This window comes from Tigriopus californicus, chromosome 5, assembly GCF_007210705.1.
Source record: "Tigriopus californicus strain San Diego chromosome 5, Tcal_SD_v2.1, whole genome shotgun sequence".
Classification (NCBI taxonomy): Eukaryota; Metazoa; Arthropoda; class Copepoda; order Harpacticoida; family Harpacticidae; genus Tigriopus; species Tigriopus californicus.
In genome coordinates, this window is record NC_081444.1 from 6,075,373 (window position 1) to 6,097,760 (window position 22,388).

A 22,388-nucleotide genomic window follows, 5' to 3' on the forward strand; every position below is an offset into this window, starting at 1 on the left:
ATTTTAGCGTCCTCGTGGCTCTGAAGATGTTCTGATGGGTTGAAATTGATGGTGGGAATCTGCTGCAAGGCTACTTCAGTAACCCTTTCCAAATGTGGGGATTGGCTTGAACACTTTCAAGTCTCTTAAGCCAAGTTTGAATACTTCATGAATACCATAAATTTAGGGCTGATTTTGACAATGATTTTGTTAGTTAACAAACCATAACAATTGAAGGAGCTGGTGTAGCCGAGCGGTCTAAGGGGTAGCGCAAAAAAGGCAAGAATCCTCTCCCTAGGTGTTATGGGTTCACACCCCGAGGTGAGAAAAAAAACTTTTAAGGAACTGGTACAGCCGAGCGGTCTAATCACATCCCGGCGCCCGATGTAACCCTTCAGTTCGGTCCCATCTTTTGTTGAGAGCAGTCGCACGATTTGTTGCTTCTTGATCTTGAATAAGAATATTATTTGTAGAAAATTGATTCAGAAAAATCTTGACCAAATTTCAAGTAATTTGACGTTTGTTATGAAACTATGGTTCTCACTCTGGGAATGGCCCTCAATCCAAAAGGAGACATACTGTAGCTCTGAGCAACATATTGTTCTTTAAACTCATTTGGATGCTTTTGCAAGAAAAACAATTTATTGGCGTCCAAAGTTCAAGTTGAGATCTAGTCTACTGTACCTTGGTGTTACTCTGTGCCCCTTAAATAATGCCTGCCTTTTATGCAAACTTTCTTATAAGTAGAAATTCAAACTCTACAAAAAGATAACTTATTCATTTTTCAGCAATGCCTGATGTTTTTGTCAAATGTTTGGATTAGGATAAAATCATCAATTGTCCATCCCAGTTATTCTAATATTAATTAAATCAATTAATAAAATGATTTTTGTTGATTTTCCATCTATGCATGTTTTACGCAATATTTCACTGATTTGAAAGACAATTTGATTGTTTTTGATTAATTTGATGTTCATGGGTATTTCATTTATTCTTCTGACTTTCAAAATTAATTCACAATATTTAGTAAATGAACAGAGTTGCATGACAAAGAGATGATTACTTAACTAAAAACACTTAAATTTTCTATGCAGTACGGATAATCTTGTTTTATTGATACTAGAGTTACTGTCTTGATTCAACGCAATGGCCTAAGTTGGCTGTCAGGGGAAAGCCGTGTCGTTTTCTCTCTTTAGAGTCTCTGGCTCGGTCAATGTCAAGGTGGGATCATGTGTAGCTCTTGTTCAGAGCTCATCACAAGGAAATTAACCTCTTTTTGCGGCATTTGATGGTGACGAAAATAACGAGTCTGGAAAAGTTGATTTGGAAAATTGTCTCCCACAATTGAATTGGCGTGGCATCATTCGGCCCATTTATCAGTTGTGTCCGTGTTGCGTTTATGCATTTTTCAATGCATTATACAACGAAACAATCAGATCGACAAGAAAGTGGTCCTCAAGATGAACCATCCCAGAGAGGTGTCATCTACTTGCCATGAAACGGTTGCAATTGTTAAAGCTGATTGTTCCAAGAGCCGAACGTTTGATAAACACTGGCAAACTGGTTTTTCCCCCTTTCTCAAGCTCGTCGATTGGTCGGATAAGTTCCTAATCGCAGGGTCTACAGTTATGTGAGTTGTTTCGTGGATCAAATGTGTTCATGTTTGGATCCAGAATGGTTCCCGTCTCAATGGATAAAGCCGACTAGTTGTTTCATCCACGCTTAACTAACCGTCCCTTGAGGTCGGGTTGGCGTCGAAACATTGATAAGGTACCACAAAGGCAACACTAGACTGCTAACCATGATAAAGCCTCGACAACCATTGACGGTGATGGCTGAGACCAACGGTTGGAAAGGCTTATAAATCGAGGCCAAACATGAGCCACTTGGATATTTGTTCTTTTGTTATTTCCACTCGAATTCCAAGGAGTTATATTATATCATTCTGATGTTACTCAAGATCGAGTTTGCTTAGACTGTTCGACTGAATAGATGGTTGATCAATTGATTAATCAATTGGTTTATTCTTGAATTTGTTGTGCTTCGTGAAAGGATTGAGCCACATATTCCAGATCCCGATCAGTTAATCCGCCCAGATTGGCTCGGCCCGATGGATAAATGTAGACCTTTTTCTCCACGGCTAAAAAGGCACATTGCTTGGGGGTTAATCCAGTATAAGAAAACATGCCGTTTTGTCGAGTAATGTGACTCCACGAGCCGGGACATCCATTCAATTGCTCCAAACGATCTCGCAACTTCCTCCGATTCTCCCTATGGCATGGAAAATGCTCTCAATGAATGGCCCTGAAGGCCTCAATTGACCCATTCGGCGCCTAAAGTGGCCAGAAAAGGCCGGATGACTCACTTGATGCGGCTAGTCATGGATCGAACGGAATCGCGCCATTCGCTTTCCAGTTCTAGAGAGGAGAAGACTTCTCGAGCGATTTTCGCTCCGTAAGCCGCTCCGGGCCCAGTGAGACCAGTCAGACAATTGAAGATGGTGACCTTCAATCTTGGAATGATGGATCTTTAAATAGAAAACCGAGACATGCCCGTCAGCTCGTTTGACGGATTGGAGAATGTTCACCACAGAGGACTCGACTTGGCTAGTGCGAAAAGTGTGAAGAAATTATCTCAAAATATCTCTTACATGGCTTGTGCCAAATATTTACCTGAGACCGCACTCCCGCCATTCCCGAAGTTTTTAAGACCTAGTTAACTTTATTTCGAATCACCCCCCCCCCCCCCCCAATTTCCAAACTCGAAATTAAAACAAAATTGTCATCACCGGGGCCCGGAAAAAAAAATCTTTTTGTGGGCCGAATAATCAAGCAAGAAATGTTACTTTTCAACGGGAAAAAAATCGTGATCGGGAATATATTGTTTAAAAGCAAAAAAGGCACAAAAAGGCAACATCAAACTAATTTTGCAAAATTACCAAAGGTTTCAATACATGATATGATGTCAAAATCTTTGTAATCAAAAGCCCTCAAAATTGTCTCCTAGCTTAGACCCCCAAAACCAATACACTAAACCATGCAGGTTTCTAGAGCAAATTTGGTTCCTTTAAGTGTTTTATCTCAGTTATCTCTCAGGGTGAAGAGACAAGGACTGAAATGCAAATCTTTTTAGATTTGCTTATTTGTGTGTAAGGTATTGGGATTCTAATTATATTTTTAGGAAAAGCTTGAACTTTTGCAAAAAGGCAAGGAAGAGCAATATGAGAACTAGAGAACTTCTACTTTATGGGGAAAAACCAAGAAGATTAGGACAGTGCAGTATTTAAAGAAGGTGCATTAGGTATCTTTTACAGTACATCTTCGAAAGTGTCCATGAGTTTTTTCCTCAACCAGGTTTTAGAGTCAATTGTAATGAATGAAATGGTTTCCACTTTTGAGCCCTCCAGAAAATCCAGGCAAGTCAAAAAAATTACTTGGAGCATTTGTCCATTTTAAACTTGGACTCTCCTGGGGAGAGACGGAAAAATGTGAATTGGTATAGACATTCAAAACTCTCCATGGTCTGGTAGATTTTAACCTGGGGGGTGTTAACTATCCTGTATTTTACTACCTTGAAGAAAAAATGTTCAGAAATTCTAGAGCTACCATGGGAAATGAGTTCTGCGCACCTCCCTTCAGATCTCAGTAGAAACGCATTCGCAGTGTGTTTGTTTACCAACTGGAACCAAATGCCTGTATCAACACGTGAAGAAACAATTGTGAAACAGTTCAAAAACGACCTTTGTAATCTGACCTTTACCATAATGGACTCAATGAGATCATAATCATAAGATATTTTTCTGATTTCCAATACTCCTCTATCACCCTTACTGGTGTTGGAGTGGAACCCTACAAATACAAAAATGCAAATATTTCCCATAACAGGGTTTGAACCCATGACATTTGTGGAGATGATTTTGACCTCATCTGCGTTGCCTCTTAGACTGCTCGCCTATACCACCTAATGGTTTGTTCACTAGCCTTGTATTTAGTAAAAACATTAGGTCGTGAATGAATGTTATTAGCCACCCTGCCGTCTCAAGTCTCCTTCATGGTTTGAAGAGAACTAAAGCATGATATCGGTTGCAGTTCATTTAAAAGGTAATTTTGAAAAATTAAAGTTGTCTTCCCCACGGTATATCATATTTCAAAATGGCAGTGCTGTTAAAATAGAGTTCATGTCTTGCTAAAAAAGTTACACCCCCATCCGTGCATTTGCATGATTATTGTTTCCCATACATGGATTCAGATTCATGTCCTAGAGGTCTTTTCATTTTGATATTCTACCACTCAGTTGGTAGGTAGACTGGCTAAGAATTGACCCAAAATTACATAACGTTGGTTGTTGACCCAGCCTTTGGCTCAACTCTATTTTACTGTGCTCTACTTTAACTTTTCCAAATTACCTTTTAAATGAACTGCAGCCGATATCATGCTCAATCATTTCCAAAACTTCATGTGATGTTATAGCATACCCACAAATACAAAATCTTATAAAGTTACTTCATGATTATCTTGGGTAACTTTGGTTCTCTGCAAACTGGAGACATGAGACAGTAGGTTGACTAAAACTATTGAAACACTACATAATGCGTGCAGTAAAAACAAAGCTAGCGGATTAAAAATCAGGAAAAAGAACTCCTTTAAATAAAAGAAAGCAATATTGAAGTATTCAGCAAATTTTCATTGAATAATTTGATCAGTCAAAATTCCATGGCTCTCAATCAAAGTATCCAATACTTCATGTTATTTATTTGATTTTAGACCCCCCTAAAAGTATCACTCAAAACAGGTTACATTGTATCACATTGTGTTTAATATTGTCCATTTGGTATATTGTAAACCTTTGGAATTTTAAACCTGCCCTGCATTTATGAACAATGTTTTCAAACACAAATGCAGAAAATTGGGCTTTCTCACAAGGTTCAAGTATGAGGAGGCATTCATTATCTGGGATTTTCTAACTTAGAGTCAGTTCCAACCCTAATTAGTTATTGAAGTGCATGGTGGTTAATTGAAAATTTGCCTCTGTTAATGAAAGAAAATGAATGATGAAGTATAGCAATATAGATAATGAATAACGACACTCTCTGGATTAACAGTAGGCTTTTTCTCAACGATGATTTTTTCAAAAAAAATTCTTTAATAAAACGCTACGCCCGGAAGGCCAAAGTACTCGGGGGAAATAATCAATACTAAGCAAGGGCGCTGCACGTACAGGCTTTTGTCAGAGCTCTCTACCTCCGTTTACTTACTTATCGTTTACGATCATAAGAAAACTCGCGACCCTTTCCCCATAAAGCCCCAGGGTTTTGGAGAAGCTTTGATTGATGATCATTTCCATCCCAAGGGAAGCAAAATGTCTCATAGGCCATGCATCCTGATCCAGATCACCCGAGACAAAGCCCTGAAATGGCGAGCAACCAAACATTATGACCAAACATGTTCAGTTTACATATCAGGTTAACTAATCTACAACCTAATCAAAAGTCTGCGGATGGAAGGTGAATGGCATGTGGCCTGTCATGTCAAAGCACCCTCAGACAATGGGTCGCTAACGACGTTGGTTGAAATGGGGGATGGGTCGAATACATACCTGATAACATGAGTCAAAGACAGTCATCAAATCTCGGCTCTGCACAATTTTGGCTATGATCTTCCATTGTTCCTGGGTAGGATCAACTCCCGTGGGATTGTGAGCAGCAGGCTGGAAAATCACAACGGAACCTCGAGGAGCTGCCTCCAAGTCTTGAGTTAGACCCACAAAATCCAGACACTTGTTGGCCTCATCCCAATAACGGTAATGCATGAGCTGGAAGCCGCTTTTCTAAGAGCAAATTATGAATAAACATTACTAAAAGAGAAAGATTCATGCAAGGTAGGGAACCTCCATTCAGAATATTCTCGCAAAGACATTTTTCCATGAATGGAGACGAGCTTAATCATTCATCACTGCAGTGATGTCAGCAACTTTTAAACTAACATGAAACCAAATGGCATATAAAAAGTGCCTCTCAATAAATATCTTATCCCTTTTTTGGTAGAGACATGCCAAAAATGAAAAGACAATTAACCCAAAGTGCTTCACTTTTTTCAATTTCAACTTTGCATCGTTAAATGAAATTCAGGGTGACAATGATGTTGGGCAGTTGCCTCGGGATTGTTTCCAAACCTTAAAAAGCAAAAATACTTCGGGATGTCAATCCTGCTAATGTCAACAATTAATAAGTCTTCATAACGAACAAACTTTAACTTTATCATGGAATACGTTTATGCGTTCACCATCTTACCTCAACGATGCTGTCAATAGTAAGCCACGTGGGATCACTGGCATAAACATAATTGGTGGGCAATATCTGTTTGAGGACTTCAAAAGTCACCCGAAGTCCGCTGCAATTACCAGAGGGTTGGCTGCACACCAACCTTCCTTCCTGAAAAGCTTGGCAATCTTCTCCTAGGGTGATTCGGGCCACCTCCGCGGAGAAACCGGACAATCCATCCGGAGCACTGTAATTATGGTTATCAAGCCCCTTGTTTATTCTTTGAGCCAGTACTTGTTCCACTCGTTTCACAACGGGCAAGACGTAGGGCAGGCTGTTCTCATCACGATAAGCTCCGACTAAAAGATCGACCTTGCGTGGATCTGTATCCTTTACGGCTTTGTCAATGAGTACAATATGAGGCAGAATTGAAACTCTGGGGAGATTATCGAAGGCAGACATGTTGGGATACTGATGCTGAATGCTCGAAGTCAAGTTTGCCCATACATCGTTACGTAAAACAAACGAGTTCCAAGATGCTCTTTTCACATTCCTTTTGAACAACATAGCCCATATACATGCAGACCGTCTTCCAGTTGTCTTCGTACAAATGAGCGGGCCTGTGTCAATTACTTTCTGAATGTAATTGATTGTACGAGTAACTACAATTGCATTGATCTGATTTGAAATGTAATGAATTAATATCACCACGATTTCCTTTCAATTTTGTTCCCTAAAAATCAGTGTCCACTTGTAATTCAATTACTTTTTGCCAACACTTTTGCCGCCTCTTGTACAAATTAAAAGTCATTTGCTACTGTTTTACGAATTTTGTATGTATTTGCTTCAGGCATCCTCAAGGTTTTATTGGAACTAATTTAACATTCTTAGCCATGTTTGCTTTCATTTCAGGGATGACGCCATTGGCGGTTCAACTATTTTCACATTTCAAAAGAAAATATTTTGGAAATGATCTTGGCGTTTGTAGTTGGAAAACGATGCCTTGGCAAACATGGTTCAAAATAGATTTAGCGTCAGTGGCTCTCCAAATATGCTGAAAAACAATGGGACAAAAAAAATTGAGGAGATGCATTTGTCCAGAGCAATGAAAAAAGGTCACAGAAAGGTTGCTTGAAAGGTTTGTTGATATTGAAAGACAGTGTAACGCTGTAGGATAACAATCGACGATCTGAGATAATAATTGAATAGTTTTACTAAAGTATGTTTTTTGTAGTTCTAAAGTGATTCAAATTTGTCATTGAATTTGTTATTCAATGCATTACAATTACTCTGAGTGCGAGTGTGATTAATTGCAAGTACAGGAAATTGTATTTGTAAGCGCAAACGTATCCGAGGTTACTAACGAAACTAACAGTTCTGCAACTTTGTGAGACAGGCTATAATCTCTAAATGGGTTGACAAAAAACTGAAAGTTCTAATTAAAGATGGTCATGGATTTTGTCCAAAATCTGAGTCAATGTTTCTATTGGTGAGTTTCCACTCTAAAAGGCATAAGTATAACAAATAACCCCTATGCACTTCGAAACCTGTCTTGTTTTTTCCAACGACAGAAGAAGTAACAACCGCTTGACATACCTTAAACACCGCCAATCGTAATTTCACGTCATTTCATTTTTTTTCCAAGTTCACACGTTCGGGTGATTGAGAAAACAATGTCATTTTGCCCGTTTAAGTACAGGAAAACTCAAACCATTCAAAGTTCATCTCGGGAAAATAATGAGATATACTCCACCCAGGGCAAAGGGCGGGAGGAAGTGTATAAAGTGGCGCCAGATTGACGTGGGGCATTACGTGAATTGAGACTTTGAACTACATAGAACTAAAGAAAATTGCACAATTGACCAGAAGAGGAAACATCGAGATGGACTTGACAAACGGAACTTGTAAAGACAGGGAGTAGGACAAAAGAAATACGAATAAGATTCTGCTAGATGGCAATTATGAAAAGATAAGAAATTATGTGTTATGGTGATAATGGTAGGGAAATGGAAAGGAGATAATACCGCCCACAGATGAAAACCTCGATCAAAAAAAAAATAGAATAACTCAATCTTAAGTGACCAAGGCGTTCCAAACCTGTGGATGGTCTTACCGCACATTTAAATCGAAGAATCGAGTTGCGATGATAACCATTGACAAGTCCCTAGTTCAACCTCATCTCGAGTATGCACCAGCAATTTGGGCCCCAATGGACTAAAAACATCTTCAAAGGTTGAAAAAATGTCGCGCTTCTCTGCGAGATGTATCTCTGACGTGTAATCTTACGTAAAGGGCATGTGAATTAAAGAACATTTAAGGAAAAATGTGGTCTGGCACCCTGATTTTGGGCATTTTGGGCACTCCCACCATCCGCTCATTGAATTTTCAAAAATCGAATGATTTTGAGTGAGGTGCGTTACACAACCCAACAAAATGCACATGATTGGTGTAATTTGGTGATCGCACTGTCAAATTGGCTCAAGACCACAATGCTATTTGGCTAGGCACGCAGATGAATGAAATAAAAGTCAAAATGCAATGCATGCACAGTGCGGTTTGGCTAGGCATGTTGTCATTGATTTTACTCCATGGAATAATGTCAGTTGTTTATGAACGGGTTCACTGGACAAGCCATATTAAGATAGACTAAAATCGCTCGGGGCCAACAGTATTAAACAAAAGTTTGAACGTTTTCTTATCACTTACGCATTCAAATGCATTCACGGTATGTGCCCAAATCCAAGTATTTGCACAACCTACAGTGAGAGAAGGGGCGTATCATATAGCTTGAATGATGATTTATATAATAGAGACCCAGCGCTAGTCAAGAAATTTAAAAAAAACCTTTGTGGTAAATCTTTCTCCCAGACTTTATAACCTTCTCCCTTCGGACCTAAGGCGACCGTTCACAACTATTGACTCTGTACTCTCCTTCAAAACTCGTTTGAACCAGTATTTGTCCAAATTTCCCGACCAACCTTATGTCCAGGGGCTTCTTAGATCGGCTAATACCAACTCGTTGTTAGATCAAGAATTTTTTTGTTGTTCTTGACCATTCCTGTTACACCTTGTTTTTGTACTACATTCAGATATGACAGTTTTTACTTTGAATGACATTCTTTGTATCGGTTAGAAAAGCCACCAAAAAATGAGGCATATCTCAAAAATACACGTTGAATCTGTTATGAACTACATCGAAGCAATGAAATTGATAAAGAAATATGCTTGCTTTAATCTATTTTCACGGACCATTAAGTTGATAATAAGAATTGGCACTTTTCCATCCTAATGTTTCGAAGCCTCGACAACCTCTCAATTTATTGATCTAGAGTAGATATGTGTGATACTTATGTTGAATGCTCCCCTCATTTCCATATATTGTTTTGAAGAACAAAAAAGGTTCAAGGTGCATGTTTCATGTTTACAGTCGCCTTACAAATGATTCTATGAGTTTGCCTAGATGAGTTTGGTGTAAAAAAAATGTTGCATAAATATTCCACATAAAAGTGCCCATAAATATTGAATTCAGCATTTCAAGTAACAAGGCCTCATGGAAAACAAAGAGAGCAAGGAGCACAAATTTGCAAAGAATAGAGGTGAGTGAGTTGGGGATGAATTGAATTTGTCTAGTTTTTTTGCAATTTGAAGCCACAATAGGACTCTACCAAGTATGAACTGGAGGCCCACGTAAACCTCGAGTCCGGCACAAGGGATTAAAGAAAAAACCTTCAAATAAAATAAATGGATTTGAATTCATTCTTATTAAATGAAGAAGAATAAAATTATCTACTTCTTCTTGAATACGTCAGTTTGTAAAACGAAACAAAATCAATAAAGGAAAATTTTGCTTAGAGTTTCGTGAAAAGCTTAAATCTAAAAAAAGCACAATTAATACTAATAGGTGCACAATGTTTGTTTCCAATTTATGCCAAAAAGGCAAAAACAAATGATGTGTAATTGATGTATTAATTTAAAATGATAGTTAAATCAAACATCAGAAAGAAACAAGCATGCGAATAAGTCAAAACAAACAGTTAAATTTCAAAATAATGTGTTCAAATTTGATTACTATTTGTTGTGGCAATTTCATAAGTCATTGAACACTGATTTTTCCATCATACGACGAAGTCAGTTTTGGTGCGAATCTTTTGACTTGAATGATCTTTTGAGATCATTTGTCTCTATGGCGATCTTATAGTCTCAGATGGGAGAAATGGTCAAAGGGCATTGTGATTGAACATCTATAATTTCGATACAATTGTCACGACACGGGAATTTGAAGATTTTCACACAGCACTTTAGAGTGATCCAGAAAATCGAACCAGGGGGGCATTTCCGGACCGACCAAATTCCATTCACACAACATTCATAGTGAGTTGGATCTGCATTCTTGGTCAAGCGGACATTTGAGGCGACTGGGACACATATTTGATCTAATTGGAATATTCTTCCATATCCTGAAAATAATCAAAGGAGTATCGTACCAATTGTCTAATGAAATCGTTATAAAGTATTCTTTCATTCTTAAGAGGTCCTCTGATGCAAATATATTTCCGGTCGCATCTGGAACGAATAAGCTTTCTATATGAGATTATCTCTATTTTTGGTTCCAAAGCCTCTAAGAAGGAACGGATTAACTCCTGCGAGGTGATATGGCATGAGCTTTTGCCTTGTTTGTTCCTCGGTTGTTTGCCAACGAAGCAGACGACAACTCATTTGCTGTTTTGATCACGTGCTAATCCAAAATGGTACTATTCACACGTATAAAAGAAATAAAGTCACCACCACCCAAAGTACAAAATATGGCGCAGTCGGTTGAATCGGCTGCTGCCCGTTATCCTTCATTGTGGCTCTTCTTGTTGGAGACGATCTAGCATTGCCGCCCTACCTATGTGGGATCGAGCATCTCCCCTATCGTAAGGGATTTAGAGTGTGGACTAGGGGCCATGCAGCTGGCAAGTACCTATGATGGAACGATACGATCCATAGTCCCTTGTTGTGGACCAAGCCTCAGATTGAGGATGGATGCCTCGCATGGAGGCAGTATGCCTCGTAGAAGTGATGTCCAGATACCTCGGAGGAGTGACCCGCATTGCTCGTGACCTAATTGGATCATTACCCCTCCCCCCTGTGTGAGGGAGATGTGTATGGATTGAGCCACGCTTTTTCATTCCGTCAAGGACCTTGACAACTAGATTTCTTCTTTGAGTCTAAAGGTAATTATGGCTCTACCCGGTGCGTCAGAAAGAACAACACTGGTCGCTCTTCTTGTTCTATATCCTGAAATAAATGAGTTAGCGAGACAAAGCAGAAAATGTATGGACAGATGTGGGTTAGACAGAAAGAAAATGACAAAAAATAAAACTTCAAAACCTGATTTTAACGACGGCAAGTGTCAAATCAGGAAGCCTTTGCTGTCCTCCTCAGCGCCGACCTATCTGCATCTGAGGTTTTTAAGATCACTGGGATAAGGTGGAGTGCATTTTTGGCATGAAAAAGCTTGGGAAAGATGATTTTTGATTTGAATAATGGTTTGTTGTGGACTTTTATAGACTTTTTGATTCATACAAGGAGTGAAAAACGTCAAGAAGGAAATCCAGAATGACATTTATGGGTGGTGGTGGGTCAGATCAAAATGTTTAAGTTTTCCGTTCAACAAATCATCAAATTCGTCAGCTGGTCAAGTGTTAGGAAGAGGGAAAGCCTCTAACTGATGAGTACATGTGAAGCACTCATATTGTGTGCTCTAAGGTTATCCTATTCACAATTAAAGGCTTGGATGTTGGCACAAACACCGCTCATTCAGACCAAAAGACATTTAGATCAAGCTGAAAACCAGTTTCCAACCCTTCGAATTTCAAGAAAATCGGTTTTTAAGCCCCAGAAAAGAGCGGGAATAAAGCTGGGTCAATATATCTTTAGGATTGTATCCAAACATTCTACCCTAACGACTTTATTTGGGATCCTAGAACCCATCAAAGGAGTCATCCAACCCTGTCTGGTATGAAAAAGAATTCCGTTTCTCTGCGGCCAATTTCATGGATATAATGACAATTATAATTGTAAATTACAAGCTAGAAGTGGGGGAGGACCAAGGCAGAGTGTTTCTTTTCAAATAAGACAGGATCCTGGTCCTCACAACTAACAAAACAAAGGCCTATTCCAAGGCCTTGCATGAACCATTTTTGATCAATGACCAAAATTCTAATATTGCGCTTTATCAAGCAGTGTTATATTACTCAATTTCTCCGAGAATTACAGCCAAAGACTGCAAAACAAAATTCTGCTCCCAAAAAGCCTTGATGGTCACACTCATCCACACCTGTAAGGACTGGCTTCAACTCCCTATTCAGCCTCAACAATTGCTCTGTGTTCCGTCATCATCTGAAGACATAAATGAACGCCAAGAGCAGGGCTGATTTATAGCTTAAGTTGAATAATTTCACAAGAGCTTGCAAATGAAATTTCGACTCAATCGGTTCATTATGGACAGAGATATGACCCTTTGAAACTTTTGGTCCTAAAACCTTGTTCTTTTTGACGTATCCGGTATGTAGCACTTAAACAAATGTTCCAGACAAAGTACAAATACTGTCTAATTTCGGGAGATGTTTTGATAATGACAAGTTTGCAATTGAACATTTCATTTCCATTTACAAAGGCTGGAAACTTGCAATAACTTTAGATACGATAAAACAGATGGCATTCCTCCCGAAAATTTATGAGGCATTTTAACCTTCTTGGCCTTGAACTTGAACGACGGCCATTGAATAAAGGACCTGAAATCAGTTGAATCTCGCATTTTGAGCGTTATGACGGGTTTAAGGGTTCCAATTTTTTCCACCCCGGTAAGTTTCCAGATCTCAAGCTTACGATAACTTCCAGAATTCAAGAAACATGGTGTCCACGACGGTGTCTTGTATGATGTATGTAAGAGTGCACATCATTAATTCGATATGTTCATCCCTCTCCCCTATGGAGTGGTGGAAGTTTTCCTTCGTGAACCTCATCTAACAGATGTAAAACCCTCACCTACTCGTACCTTGACAGAAGATGTTGAGGTTATTCTTGGGACGGATTTATGCAGTGTTGCTTACCCCACAAGAAATGAGATCGTTTAACTTCCTTGTCTCCACCCACGGTTGAGTTAACTAGACTTGGTTGGGTTTTGATGGGCAGAAATTTCGCCAATTGTAAATAATATTTACCACGTCACCTAAACTATCGTGCCAGTGTTGACATGGAAAAGGATAATCTCCATACTTTAGCCGAAAAGTTTTGCTCAGTTCAGACACCTGAATCAAAAGGTCTAAAGTGGACCAAACAAAAACGATTGGGATATGATCAAATCAGGATCACTCATAGTCACGTTGAGAACAGACTTGAGCCTTTGAGGCAAATATTCCATGGAAGGAAGAAACAACACCAAAATTACCTTACAATCGATATGCTGTTATTCAAAGACAAGCTAAAACTTTCCATCCCAACTACTTGAAAAGAAAGGGCTGCACTTACTCTGAAATTGTTCGTGGAAAAATCCTACACTAGGGAATTTTATGATTGATCAGAAAACTCGTTTAATTTACCTTTTCCCCATTTGTATTAAATAGAACGAGAGCAACCACACAAGTACGGCTAGTTTTTGATGCTGCAACTAAACGTAGTGGTATATCCTTAAATTCAGAGATCCTGGACACCCCAAACTTGATTCCAAATTCTCTTCATTCCATCTTGGGCTTTCGTTTAAGAAAATCGGCAATTGTTGGTGCAATTTCCCAAATGATTAATCGGATTTTACTGTCACCAGAAGATAGAGCTTCTCATCATCGTTTTATAATGATCTTGAGGTCTGTAACAAGTTAAGGATTTTGAATTACGAATTGTCCAATTGCTTGGTGTCAAATCAGTTCCAAAGATTTCTAAAAAAAAAAAACTGGTTGATTTGTCCTTGGACTCATCTTTGCCAACAGGTAAAATACTAGGTTTACAGGGCAATTTAGCTTGGAGAAAAAGGAGATACTAAGACCAAGATTATACTGCCTCTTCAGTCACATCTTGCTTTCCTGTGTGCGCTCATTGCATTGCTGGTCCCGTTCGATTGGAGACAAAAACGTTTTGTAACTCCTGACTGCTAGATGACAGGGCAAAAACATCGAGATAAAGCGCCCTCAGTGCAAGATTATCGTTATTTCTTTTCATTTTGATCATATGTACGTATGAATATTCAAATAGCCTTTTCATAACCTTTTTAAAGCGCTATCTTGAGTTTGCCTCTCTTTTTCATCCGTTTCATAGGAGGCTTTGTAAATTACGTTTCTTTGACAGTTTTAGCTAATAATCGATCATCCCCCATAACTAATCTTGACGACCTGCCTTATTCGGTTCCGACCTTGGCCTTTGCCCTATTTCGAACACTCTCGGCACTATAATCCTAACAAACGAATGACAAAGGACATCATAAAACAGACTCACGCTTTTTGTTACACGGAGCTCGATGTTGGCGACATATTTTGCGAGGCTTCTGGGATTTGCTAGGGGTGTTTTTGGAAGTCGTAGAAGTAGAGATATGGTAGTCGTCGTCGTTATTGGTGGTGGTAGTCGTGGTGATATTTGGATGGACAAGATGTTGGTCATCTTCTGAGGTAGCAATAAGAAAGAGCCTGGAAAAGTTTTCGATGGAAGAATGGAAGTCCAACGCAAAACTTACCATTGTTCCCAGTCGGATGGGTCATTTGACGAAAAATGCTAGTAGCGTTTTTTACCCTTTCCAACGCACTTCTTCCTAACTAGAAAAGAAAGGTACAAGTAAGGAAAGGCCAAAGACCAAAGATCAAAAGTGCAAATATGAGGAATGAGAAACTCTCGAACGTGATTCCACATTCACTTTCAATGTGTCTTGGTTAACAACACCTCTTACCGTAGTGGGAAGATGATCCCTTAGAAGGTCGTAACTTTCGTCCACAAAGTCATTATATAGTTCTTCGTAATAAGCGAAAGTGGTTTGATTAGGGGTCACCATTCCCAGAGTACTTTCATCTTCTTTCTCTGCACCTGTCGTCTTAATCTTTAATGTTTCTTTGGTCAATTCCAAGGGTTCTACCGTTGAAGGTAGCGTTTCAGAGCGGCTCTTCAGGGGAATTCCTTTATGAAGTGCGGTCAAACTATGCTTCTCAGATGAATCATACGAGGAATCCATCGCATCCTCCTTAGCGCTATGGTAGTAATACTCTTCTTCGGCTGATTCTTGACCATCAGTGAGGAATGGAATGTCTTGGTTTGGGTCAAAAATCATTCCCAGATTCAAGGCTGGGACTGTGGTCCTTAAGGGACCACTCCGATGCACTTTATCAATGCTCAAGGTTCCATTATTTCTTGACAAAGGTGTGGTTCGTACTTGAGAGAAGAAGGCCAGGACCTTGGTTTGAATTGAATCCATGGAGGAATCAATCGAGAACGATAAGGAGCCCCTTAGCTCGGGATAGAGTTCCACCACCTTGTTCCAAAATAATTTGTTTAAGAGTCGAGTTCTGATATGAGGGTCCAAATTCCTGACCAAGACCTCATTCATCAGCATCAAAATCCTCTCTTGAACTTGATCCAAAATCTCTCCAACCTTTAGATGCCTGTGACCTTTGTCGATAGGCTGATATGAGTCGTATAATTCTTGGAAGGCTCTCATTTTGGTCTCGAGGATATCTAAGGAAAGCAAGTACTTGACAACAATGGTCAGTGGCACGTGTAAGTGGATCATGTCCGAGGTAACACGCTTCACTCCGGGATTAAGGTGGGGCGTGAGGCTCGAGAGGAGCACGTCCAATATTTGAATAGAGCTCAAGTTGTAATCGAACGACCACTCCAAGATGAACCGGATATGCGTGGTGAGGCCCTTCTCTGGCCCAGAGGGAAATGTGGAGGCGTTGAAAAGGGCCATTTCCCGTTTTATGGCCACCATGGACTCGTCGGTGGTATTAGGCAAGTCTTGGGCTCGCTTCAATATGGCGGATATCCGGTTGACATTCGTCATCCTGGCTGGTTTAGAGGGTTTCTTCGTTTCAATCTCTTGCACAAAACTAGGCCAATCGCCGATGATGAATTGCTAAGAATTTACAAGGAATACTCGATCTAGTGGCAAAAGAGTCAAGAACCAAAATCCGTTCGACGTGGATTTTTTAGAACTAGAGTACATATTTTTTCTTCTGTCAATGAATATTTCTTTCATTTATCGAGTATTCCTTGGAACGTACTCTGGACTTCAATCGGTTTGAAGTGGATGGAGAAACGACCGAAAAGGTCAAGAACTTGCTCAGCTCAACATCAAACAAAGGCTTTAGGGTGGGCTCGAGATCCAGGCCCAGAAATGCCGAAACGAAGGCCTTAATGGTGGTGGCCATTTCGATCTCGGAGAGAATCGATGAAGCCGATAAGGCACGATGGATTTTCCTGAATGGAATTTCCGTTCGGCCCAAGCCTTGCAGTCCTGAGTAGAAGTCGCCACTTTTCATGGCGGAATAACTCGATATCAAATCGTGGAGAGGTCCAGGTTTCACTCTGGATAAAATAACATCCACGATTTGTTCCCGACCCAAACTGAAACTTCGAATAACACTCCCGAGGCGAGATAATAGACCTGCCAAATGGTCGAGTTGCAAGAAATTGATGCTTTTAGGGGCTCCTTTCAAGGCCTTTTGGATCGCTTCCCTCGATGGAACTTGGATGCTTTGGAACGTTTTGAAACGAGACTGTGTTGGAAATGTTTTGATCCCACCATAACCGTCATACATGTTTATCATGGGCTCACGGACACGTTGGGCCCTGGGCTCTACTTTGGACCGAGGCCCTAAGGCCTTCATCATAATGTTGTAATTGGAGCGATGTTGATGAACCTTGGTTGTGGAAATTGTGGTGTCTTTAGGGCTCTTGGTGTTTGCACCAATGCGGTCATCATTGCTGGAGGAGGTATGCAGTTGACTGGTGCTGGTTCCAAGTGCAATGAATAAGAGGAAAAAAGGCAAAATATTGAATAATGACTGGGAATATTTTGGCGTTCGAGTGAACATTGGAAAAGTGAGTTTTAAGTCGAGAGTTGTCGGAAATCCAACATGCTGATTATGCGATCCAGTTTTGACATGATTTATGACTTGTTAACATGAAGTTACTCGGAAGTTCTGTTTGAGATCACGTAACAAGGACACCGCTTTGTTAATTTTGTTCAATTAGTGATTAGCTTGAGTTTGTTCCAAGTCCGCGAATTGTCAAGTCTCATTATCCTATTGAATCATTTATAAGTGGAAAGAAAGCGGAAAGGGCAAACCAATTATCACGCAACCTTGGCAAGTTCGTTTTTTTGTGACTTTCAAATGTGCTCTTTGACAGTCGTTTAAAAGGACTAGCGTCGAATTTCAGCGTCTCTACAAAAACATATTGGTTTCAAATATCCTAGAAATTCAGTGTCTCAAGTGTGAAGTACATACATTAAGATAACTTCAAAACCAAAATAGTTCAACTTTCCTTGTTGTTGGATCAATAATGTTCTCGTCGTGCAACACCCATCCAAAATGGCTTCACGTCCACAACAAACAGACAACTCGAGAACCAGCTTGATCTTTTCCGCTAGAGGTCCAATCCCTATTCAACTGGGTAAGCTAATAAGTCCATGCATGCATCAAGAGACAAATATTCATGCAGGATCTTCTCTTCCAAGACGAGCACCCTTCAAACGAATGGTCGAGTGGAGCCTTGGTCTTGGATTTGGCCTTCACTCAACCTGAATCGGTGAGCGAGATTCGATTCCGGAACTTTTACACGGCAAAATTCACCCTTTTACTGCGGTTCGATGATTCCGTTCAAACGGTTCCGAAAAGGGAACATCTGGCTTGGGCGGCAGCTGCGGTATGAATTCTTTAACTTAATGGTCGACCTAATCGAGCTTACAATACAATGTGAAAAGCCAGAGTGTATGTTGTTTTTGAAAACGAAGGGAAAGGTCAAGAGTTGTTTTGGAGATGACAAGTCAGCAAACTTTTGACCGTTATTAATCTAGAGCAACTTATTTGAAGAGGTCTTAATCTGATGTTGCAACTCCCTTTCACAAAAGTAAGAAGAGTTAAAAACGTGAATAAAGACGCAAAATTCTGGAGTTGGTCAAAATCGAAGAAGATACAATTTTTGTTACTTTTCTACACTACCAAACTTTTAATGCCATAACAGAGGAGTTTTCAATTCATTCTAAAATCCCTTTGACTTCTTCACCTACATTCACTACCCAAAGATAATATCAGACCTCGATCTAAAAAGTTGCTGAAAACAACCAAAATTATTTTAAGCTACAGATCGCTAATCACATGTCTATCAAGAGTCAAAAAAGGTATTGTAAACTGCAATTCTTTCAAGGGCATCTCAATGTCATTATAAGTTTATTTCAGAACTTGCACGAAAGTTTGCTTACGAATGTCTTCATTCATAGTAACTACGTTCACAAACTTGGCTGGCAAAAACGGGTGCCGCAGTTTTTCAAGGTGCGACACTTTTTTCTGATCTTCAGTGTATCTTCTGACGAATTATTTTTGGATTCGGCTATTTTTCAATTTTCTCCGTCAAAATATCAATTAAAATTTAGATCAAGGATGAAAAATTATTGAAATTTAAGGCAATATCTTTCATTACTTACATATCTTACGGCATGTGTTATGTCAGAACCAGTTGGAAGTGTCCGTCTTTTGAAAATTTCTACCCTTTTCATTATCACAATAGCAAAAAAAAAAATCCTGTGAAAATGGAACCCACAAAGCCAACTAAATATTCATTTGGATTAAGTTGGATAACCGGAATTCCTAATTATAACCCTAACAGGGTTTCCTGTTTAAGGTTGTGAACGTTCAGCACTCCCCTTAGTTCCCAAACAGAGACGCATATCGGCACCTTGAAACTTGGATAAGTCCGCGGTATAAATGTACGTTTGTAATGGGTATGCATCCACCTGGAATTTTTCAATTTGAGCCACTATGAAATGAATGCGTGTCACAGAAACACTTGCAAGTTTTGGAATTTGGCATAACTCGTCATGGTTACCATTTCATATCTTTCAAGTTGTTATTTTTAGACTTTGTTATGAAATACGTACCGAGTTTTTATAGTGACTTGTTTGGCTAGTAAAACCTTTTAATTGTTACTGGGAACGTTATCCCCAACAGTAGATCTGCTTGTTACAACAGTTTTAATATCATGATACAGCCTTCAATTGGCAGCTCTGAACGAACAAAGCATCCATGTCTAACCTAACCTAACGAAATCAGGTCAACCATGATGTTTAACCTGCTGCAGTACATAAACATTTAGTCTCAATGTTTAACCAACCCTCTTCCAGAGTCTCAGTTTGGCTCGACTGCGAGGCGTTAACTCAACTGAAGGCATCAAAATTGGTAGAAATTGTAAGTTCTCAGACGTCAGACGTTTTCCACACTTTCTTCCCACGCCTCCAGTCTTGATCAGAACTGACATCCTTTCTTCATTTCCAGTAACAAGCTCAAAATCGCTTTCGGATTGGGTGGTGAGTTTACAAAGCAAAGTGCTAATGCCTGATCCCCATTCGGAATTGGGATCCCAGGATGTTGGAGTCGTGCCCTCATCAGAGAGTCTAGCCCCGTGGCATGACATTACGGCCATGAGGTTTCTTTTAAGGCAACCCAGTCCCAATTGGAAGACATTCAACTTGGAAGACATCATGGTGAGTGCATAGTCCAACCATCCTGTAGTCATTTTTGATCTTATCGTTGAGGATGGTTTTTGCATTTTTATTTTCCAGGTGTTTCGATATCCATTAGGAAACGCCAAAGGGCTTTCATTGCGTTCCCCCACGTTAGGAACTGTTCCCGAAAGAGAGGCTAACGACCAAGAGTGTCGGCCCAAATCCGAGCTGGAAAGTTTAATTCAACAAACCCAATCGCTTTTAATGGAATCGCTTCGAATCCATAATGGTGAGATTCGGAACAACGAGAATCCTGGCCATTCGGTGTATGAAATTATGTCGCTTCAATTGGGCCAATAAAATCGTTAAATATGACAATAATCCTTGAGTGACGGTTTGTTGGTAATATTTAGAGGTAAATCATCCAAAATCCGGTGTCAAGATGTGAATCCCCCTTTCTCATGGGGTTCTAACGTACCTGTAGGAAAATTAATTCCAGCAACAGCTTCTCTCGGCTAAATAATATTTTTCAATGTCATTCAGGCATTTACATTGAGAGGTACTAGGTTCGAGTAAGATTTTGCTATTTATTGCGTAAATCTTCAACAAGACAGAGTTAGCTCAGTCATTACTTCTTGATCTAAGAATAAGGCGATTTGAGGTGAAGAAAGAACAAGAAATAAGCATAAGCACAGAATTGCCAAACCATTTAAAGTTCACTGGTGTCAAACAAGGCTCACACAAAAACTGTTGGTAATTCTCATATGGCTTTAGAGCCAATGGGATTACCCTATAAATTTGGAGCTTTGTGCTTACCAAAATTTGTGCATCCAGAGTTAAAACAAGCCTAAAAGAATTTCTAGCTAGTATCATCTGGCTCATTTTCAACATGAATGAATGTTCATCTTGGATTTGCAAACGTTTGGATAGCAAAAGATTTCCTTCGTACAATTTACTTTTCCTCATTCCAATGCCGTGTTCCTTGTCACTTGTTCGGAAACGCCCCAACATTGAGATTCACACATTTCCTGATAGTCTCCCATGACATGCTAGATCGTGTTTGGTCAGTCAGAACAACAAAGACATCGAATTACGAGCGTATTAGTTGACATATCCAGTAATTTACGTAAGCAAAACATTGTTTCACTGGAGGCCAGATAAACCGAATATGATGACGCGAACTCAAAACCGCCCATCTTTGCATTCAGCTCAAATTGAACTGTTGCCAATTTGGCAATTCGAAGGTCAGATTTGATGAGTCTGGCAGCATTTACTAGACTTTACATCCAGAACGGTTTTGGAGGACGGGGCCCCATTAGAAGACACAAGAAAAATTCATGGGAGCGATTTGCCATAGCAAAAATGCACGCCTTTGCCTCTTTTTCATGATTTCCATGAAACCGTAAGACCTTACAGTCTCGAAATCTACTCATTTTGATTCCAAATTCGTGTATATTAAAAAAAGATTCGTTTGACAATATTTTTTGATGAAAAAAAATGCCTGTCGTTGGGTCATACATTCGCCGATCCTTCGTTCAAACCTGAAGGAAATTTGCCCAAAATCACCCTATTTAGCTTGAACAACAGAAGCACGGCCCAAATTGAAAGTAAGAATATCAAAATAAGCAAGTCCCATAGCACCCCGGTGCCTGAATGACATTCCCTATAGTCTGAACTAAAGATAGAGTTTTTGGCATATTTCCATCACGCTGCGAAGACGCATCGGCGAATATACGACCCAACTTAACTTCATGCAGCTTCTAATTGCATGATTCAAGTTCAAAGAGGTTCTCGACGCATGGTTCACATAGGCATGTACTTATATGTCTATGACATGGGATATATTGTTGAGCGGATGTTTACACATGCAGTAAACAGGAAAATATAGGGAGCGAAATGTCGAAGGAATCCCAACAGCTTTATCGGGAGGTTCGAGGAGGGCATTACTAATTATTGCGTAAATCTCAAACAAGCCAGAGATAAACAAGTCTATGGGACATTGAAGTAGGTAAGGAAGATGAGTTCCAATTCATTTATATATGAGAGGAATGCTTCATGTGGCATTGCAATTTAATGAACTGTCACAGTATTACCCATTAACGTGCTGGAAATATACTATTTAGCCGTAAAAAGCTGTTGTTGGACTTCATTTTCCAACAGGTACGTTAGAATTCAAGCGACCCGGACGAGAAAGGGGGGGATTCACATCTTGACAACGGATTTTGAACGGCACCTAACCTTTTGCTACCTCACTTAACCTAAACTTTTGGCTGCAAGGGCCCAAAGATACCTGTGCCCACATCAGTGCACGTTCAACCATAGAGGAAGCAACTGCTAGGGAGTGCTATGAGACCTAGCCAAGCGGACTAGTTTTCAGAGCGAATGAGTATAGTTTCTGATTGTAGAGGCGCTGCCTGCTTTCCATCAGCTAGAGTTGCACTGTCCACTGGTTAGCGATTCAGCTGC

At 39.8% G+C, this 22,388-nt stretch overlaps 3 protein-coding genes across 8 annotated transcripts; 1 reads left to right on the forward strand and 2 right to left on the reverse strand.

Moving 5' to 3' along the window:
- Positions 1–1,870: 1,870 nt before the first annotated feature.
- On the reverse strand, positions 1,871–6,728 carry LOC131881047 (aspartate aminotransferase, cytoplasmic-like). Its single transcript, XM_059227803.1, has 5 exons — positions 6,269–6,728; positions 5,575–5,805; positions 5,234–5,385; positions 2,345–2,506; positions 1,871–2,250 (listed from the first exon to the last, which is right to left on the reverse strand). Exons 1-5 carry the CDS (start codon positions 6,698–6,700, stop codon positions 2,001–2,003), a joined length of 1,227 nt encoding a protein of 408 aa, XP_059083786.1. The 5' UTR covers positions 6,701–6,728; the 3' UTR covers positions 1,871–2,000.
- Positions 6,729–7,067: 339 nt separating this feature from the next.
- Positions 7,068–17,400, reverse strand: LOC131881030 (uncharacterized). Of its 5 annotated transcripts, none has more exons than XM_059227779.1 (6): positions 16,483–17,396; positions 15,156–16,334; positions 14,946–15,024; positions 14,711–14,875; positions 8,945–8,994; positions 7,068–7,292 (listed from the first exon to the last, which is right to left on the reverse strand). In XM_059227779.1, exons 1-6 carry the CDS (start codon positions 17,293–17,295, stop codon positions 7,170–7,172), a joined length of 2,409 nt encoding a protein of 802 aa, XP_059083762.1. In that variant the 5' UTR covers positions 17,296–17,396; the 3' UTR covers positions 7,068–7,169. The 5 variants fall into 5 exon arrangements, 3 of the variants coding, with proteins under 3 accessions (XP_059083762.1, XP_059083763.1, XP_059083761.1); XR_009373320.1 differs by lacking the exons at positions 7,068–7,292; positions 8,945–8,994 and adding exons at positions 10,559–10,695; positions 13,825–14,087 and having other exon boundaries at positions 16,483–17,393; XM_059227780.1 differs by lacking the exon at positions 8,945–8,994 and having other exon boundaries at positions 7,128–7,292; positions 16,483–17,394.
- Positions 17,401–17,417: 17 nt separating this feature from the next.
- LOC131881031 (nicolin-1-like) lies at positions 17,418–20,292 on the forward strand. Of its 2 annotated transcripts, none has more exons than XM_059227781.1 (5): positions 17,418–17,875; positions 17,940–18,127; positions 19,602–19,665; positions 19,753–19,961; positions 20,040–20,292. In XM_059227781.1, exons 1-5 carry the CDS (start codon positions 17,794–17,796, stop codon positions 20,280–20,282), a joined length of 786 nt encoding a protein of 261 aa, XP_059083764.1. In that variant the 5' UTR covers positions 17,418–17,793; the 3' UTR covers positions 20,283–20,292. The 2 variants fall into 2 exon arrangements, with proteins under 2 accessions (XP_059083764.1, XP_059083765.1); XM_059227782.1 differs by having other exon boundaries at positions 17,940–18,010.
- The last annotated feature ends 2,096 nt before the right edge of the window (positions 20,293–22,388 follow it).

What these genes read in the sequence shown, in the direction of transcription:
- LOC131881047 (XM_059227803.1), bottom strand. Translation starts at nt 6,700, where the DNA reads ATGTCTGCCTTCGATAATCTCCCCAGAGTTTCAATTCTGCCTCATATT. An exon ending in CTATTGACAGCATCGTTGAG is followed by an intron (nt 5,806 to 6,268) that starts GTAAGATGGTGA and finishes ATTTGCTCTTAG; the next exon opens with AAAAGCGGCTTCCAGCTCAT. An exon ending in TCCATGACTAGCCGCATCAA is followed by an intron (nt 2,251 to 2,344) that starts GTGAGTCATCCG and finishes TCCATGCCATAG; the next exon opens with GGAGAATCGGAGGAAGTTGC.
- LOC131881030 (XM_059227778.1), bottom strand. Translation starts at nt 17,295, where the DNA reads ATGTTCACTCGAACGCCAAAATATTCCCAGTCATTATTCAATATTTTG. An exon ending in CAAACCGATTGAAGTCCAGA is followed by an intron (nt 16,335 to 16,482) that starts GTACGTTCCAAG and finishes GTAAATTCTTAG; the next exon opens with CAATTCATCATCGGCGATTG. An exon ending in AGCTCCGTGTAACAAAAAGC is followed by an intron (nt 10,696 to 14,710) that starts GTGAGTCTGTTT and finishes GATTATTTTCAG; the next exon opens with GATATGGAAGAATATTCCAA.
- LOC131881031 (XM_059227781.1), top strand. Translation starts at nt 17,794, where the DNA reads ATGGCTTCACGTCCACAACAAACAGACAACTCGAGAACCAGCTTGATC. An exon ending in TCCAATCCCTATTCAACTGG is followed by an intron (nt 17,876 to 17,939) that starts GTAAGCTAATAA and finishes TTCTCTTCCAAG; the next exon opens with ACGAGCACCCTTCAAACGAA. An exon ending in TCAACTTGGAAGACATCATG is followed by an intron (nt 19,962 to 20,039) that starts GTGAGTGCATAG and finishes TTTATTTTCCAG; the next exon opens with GTGTTTCGATATCCATTAGG.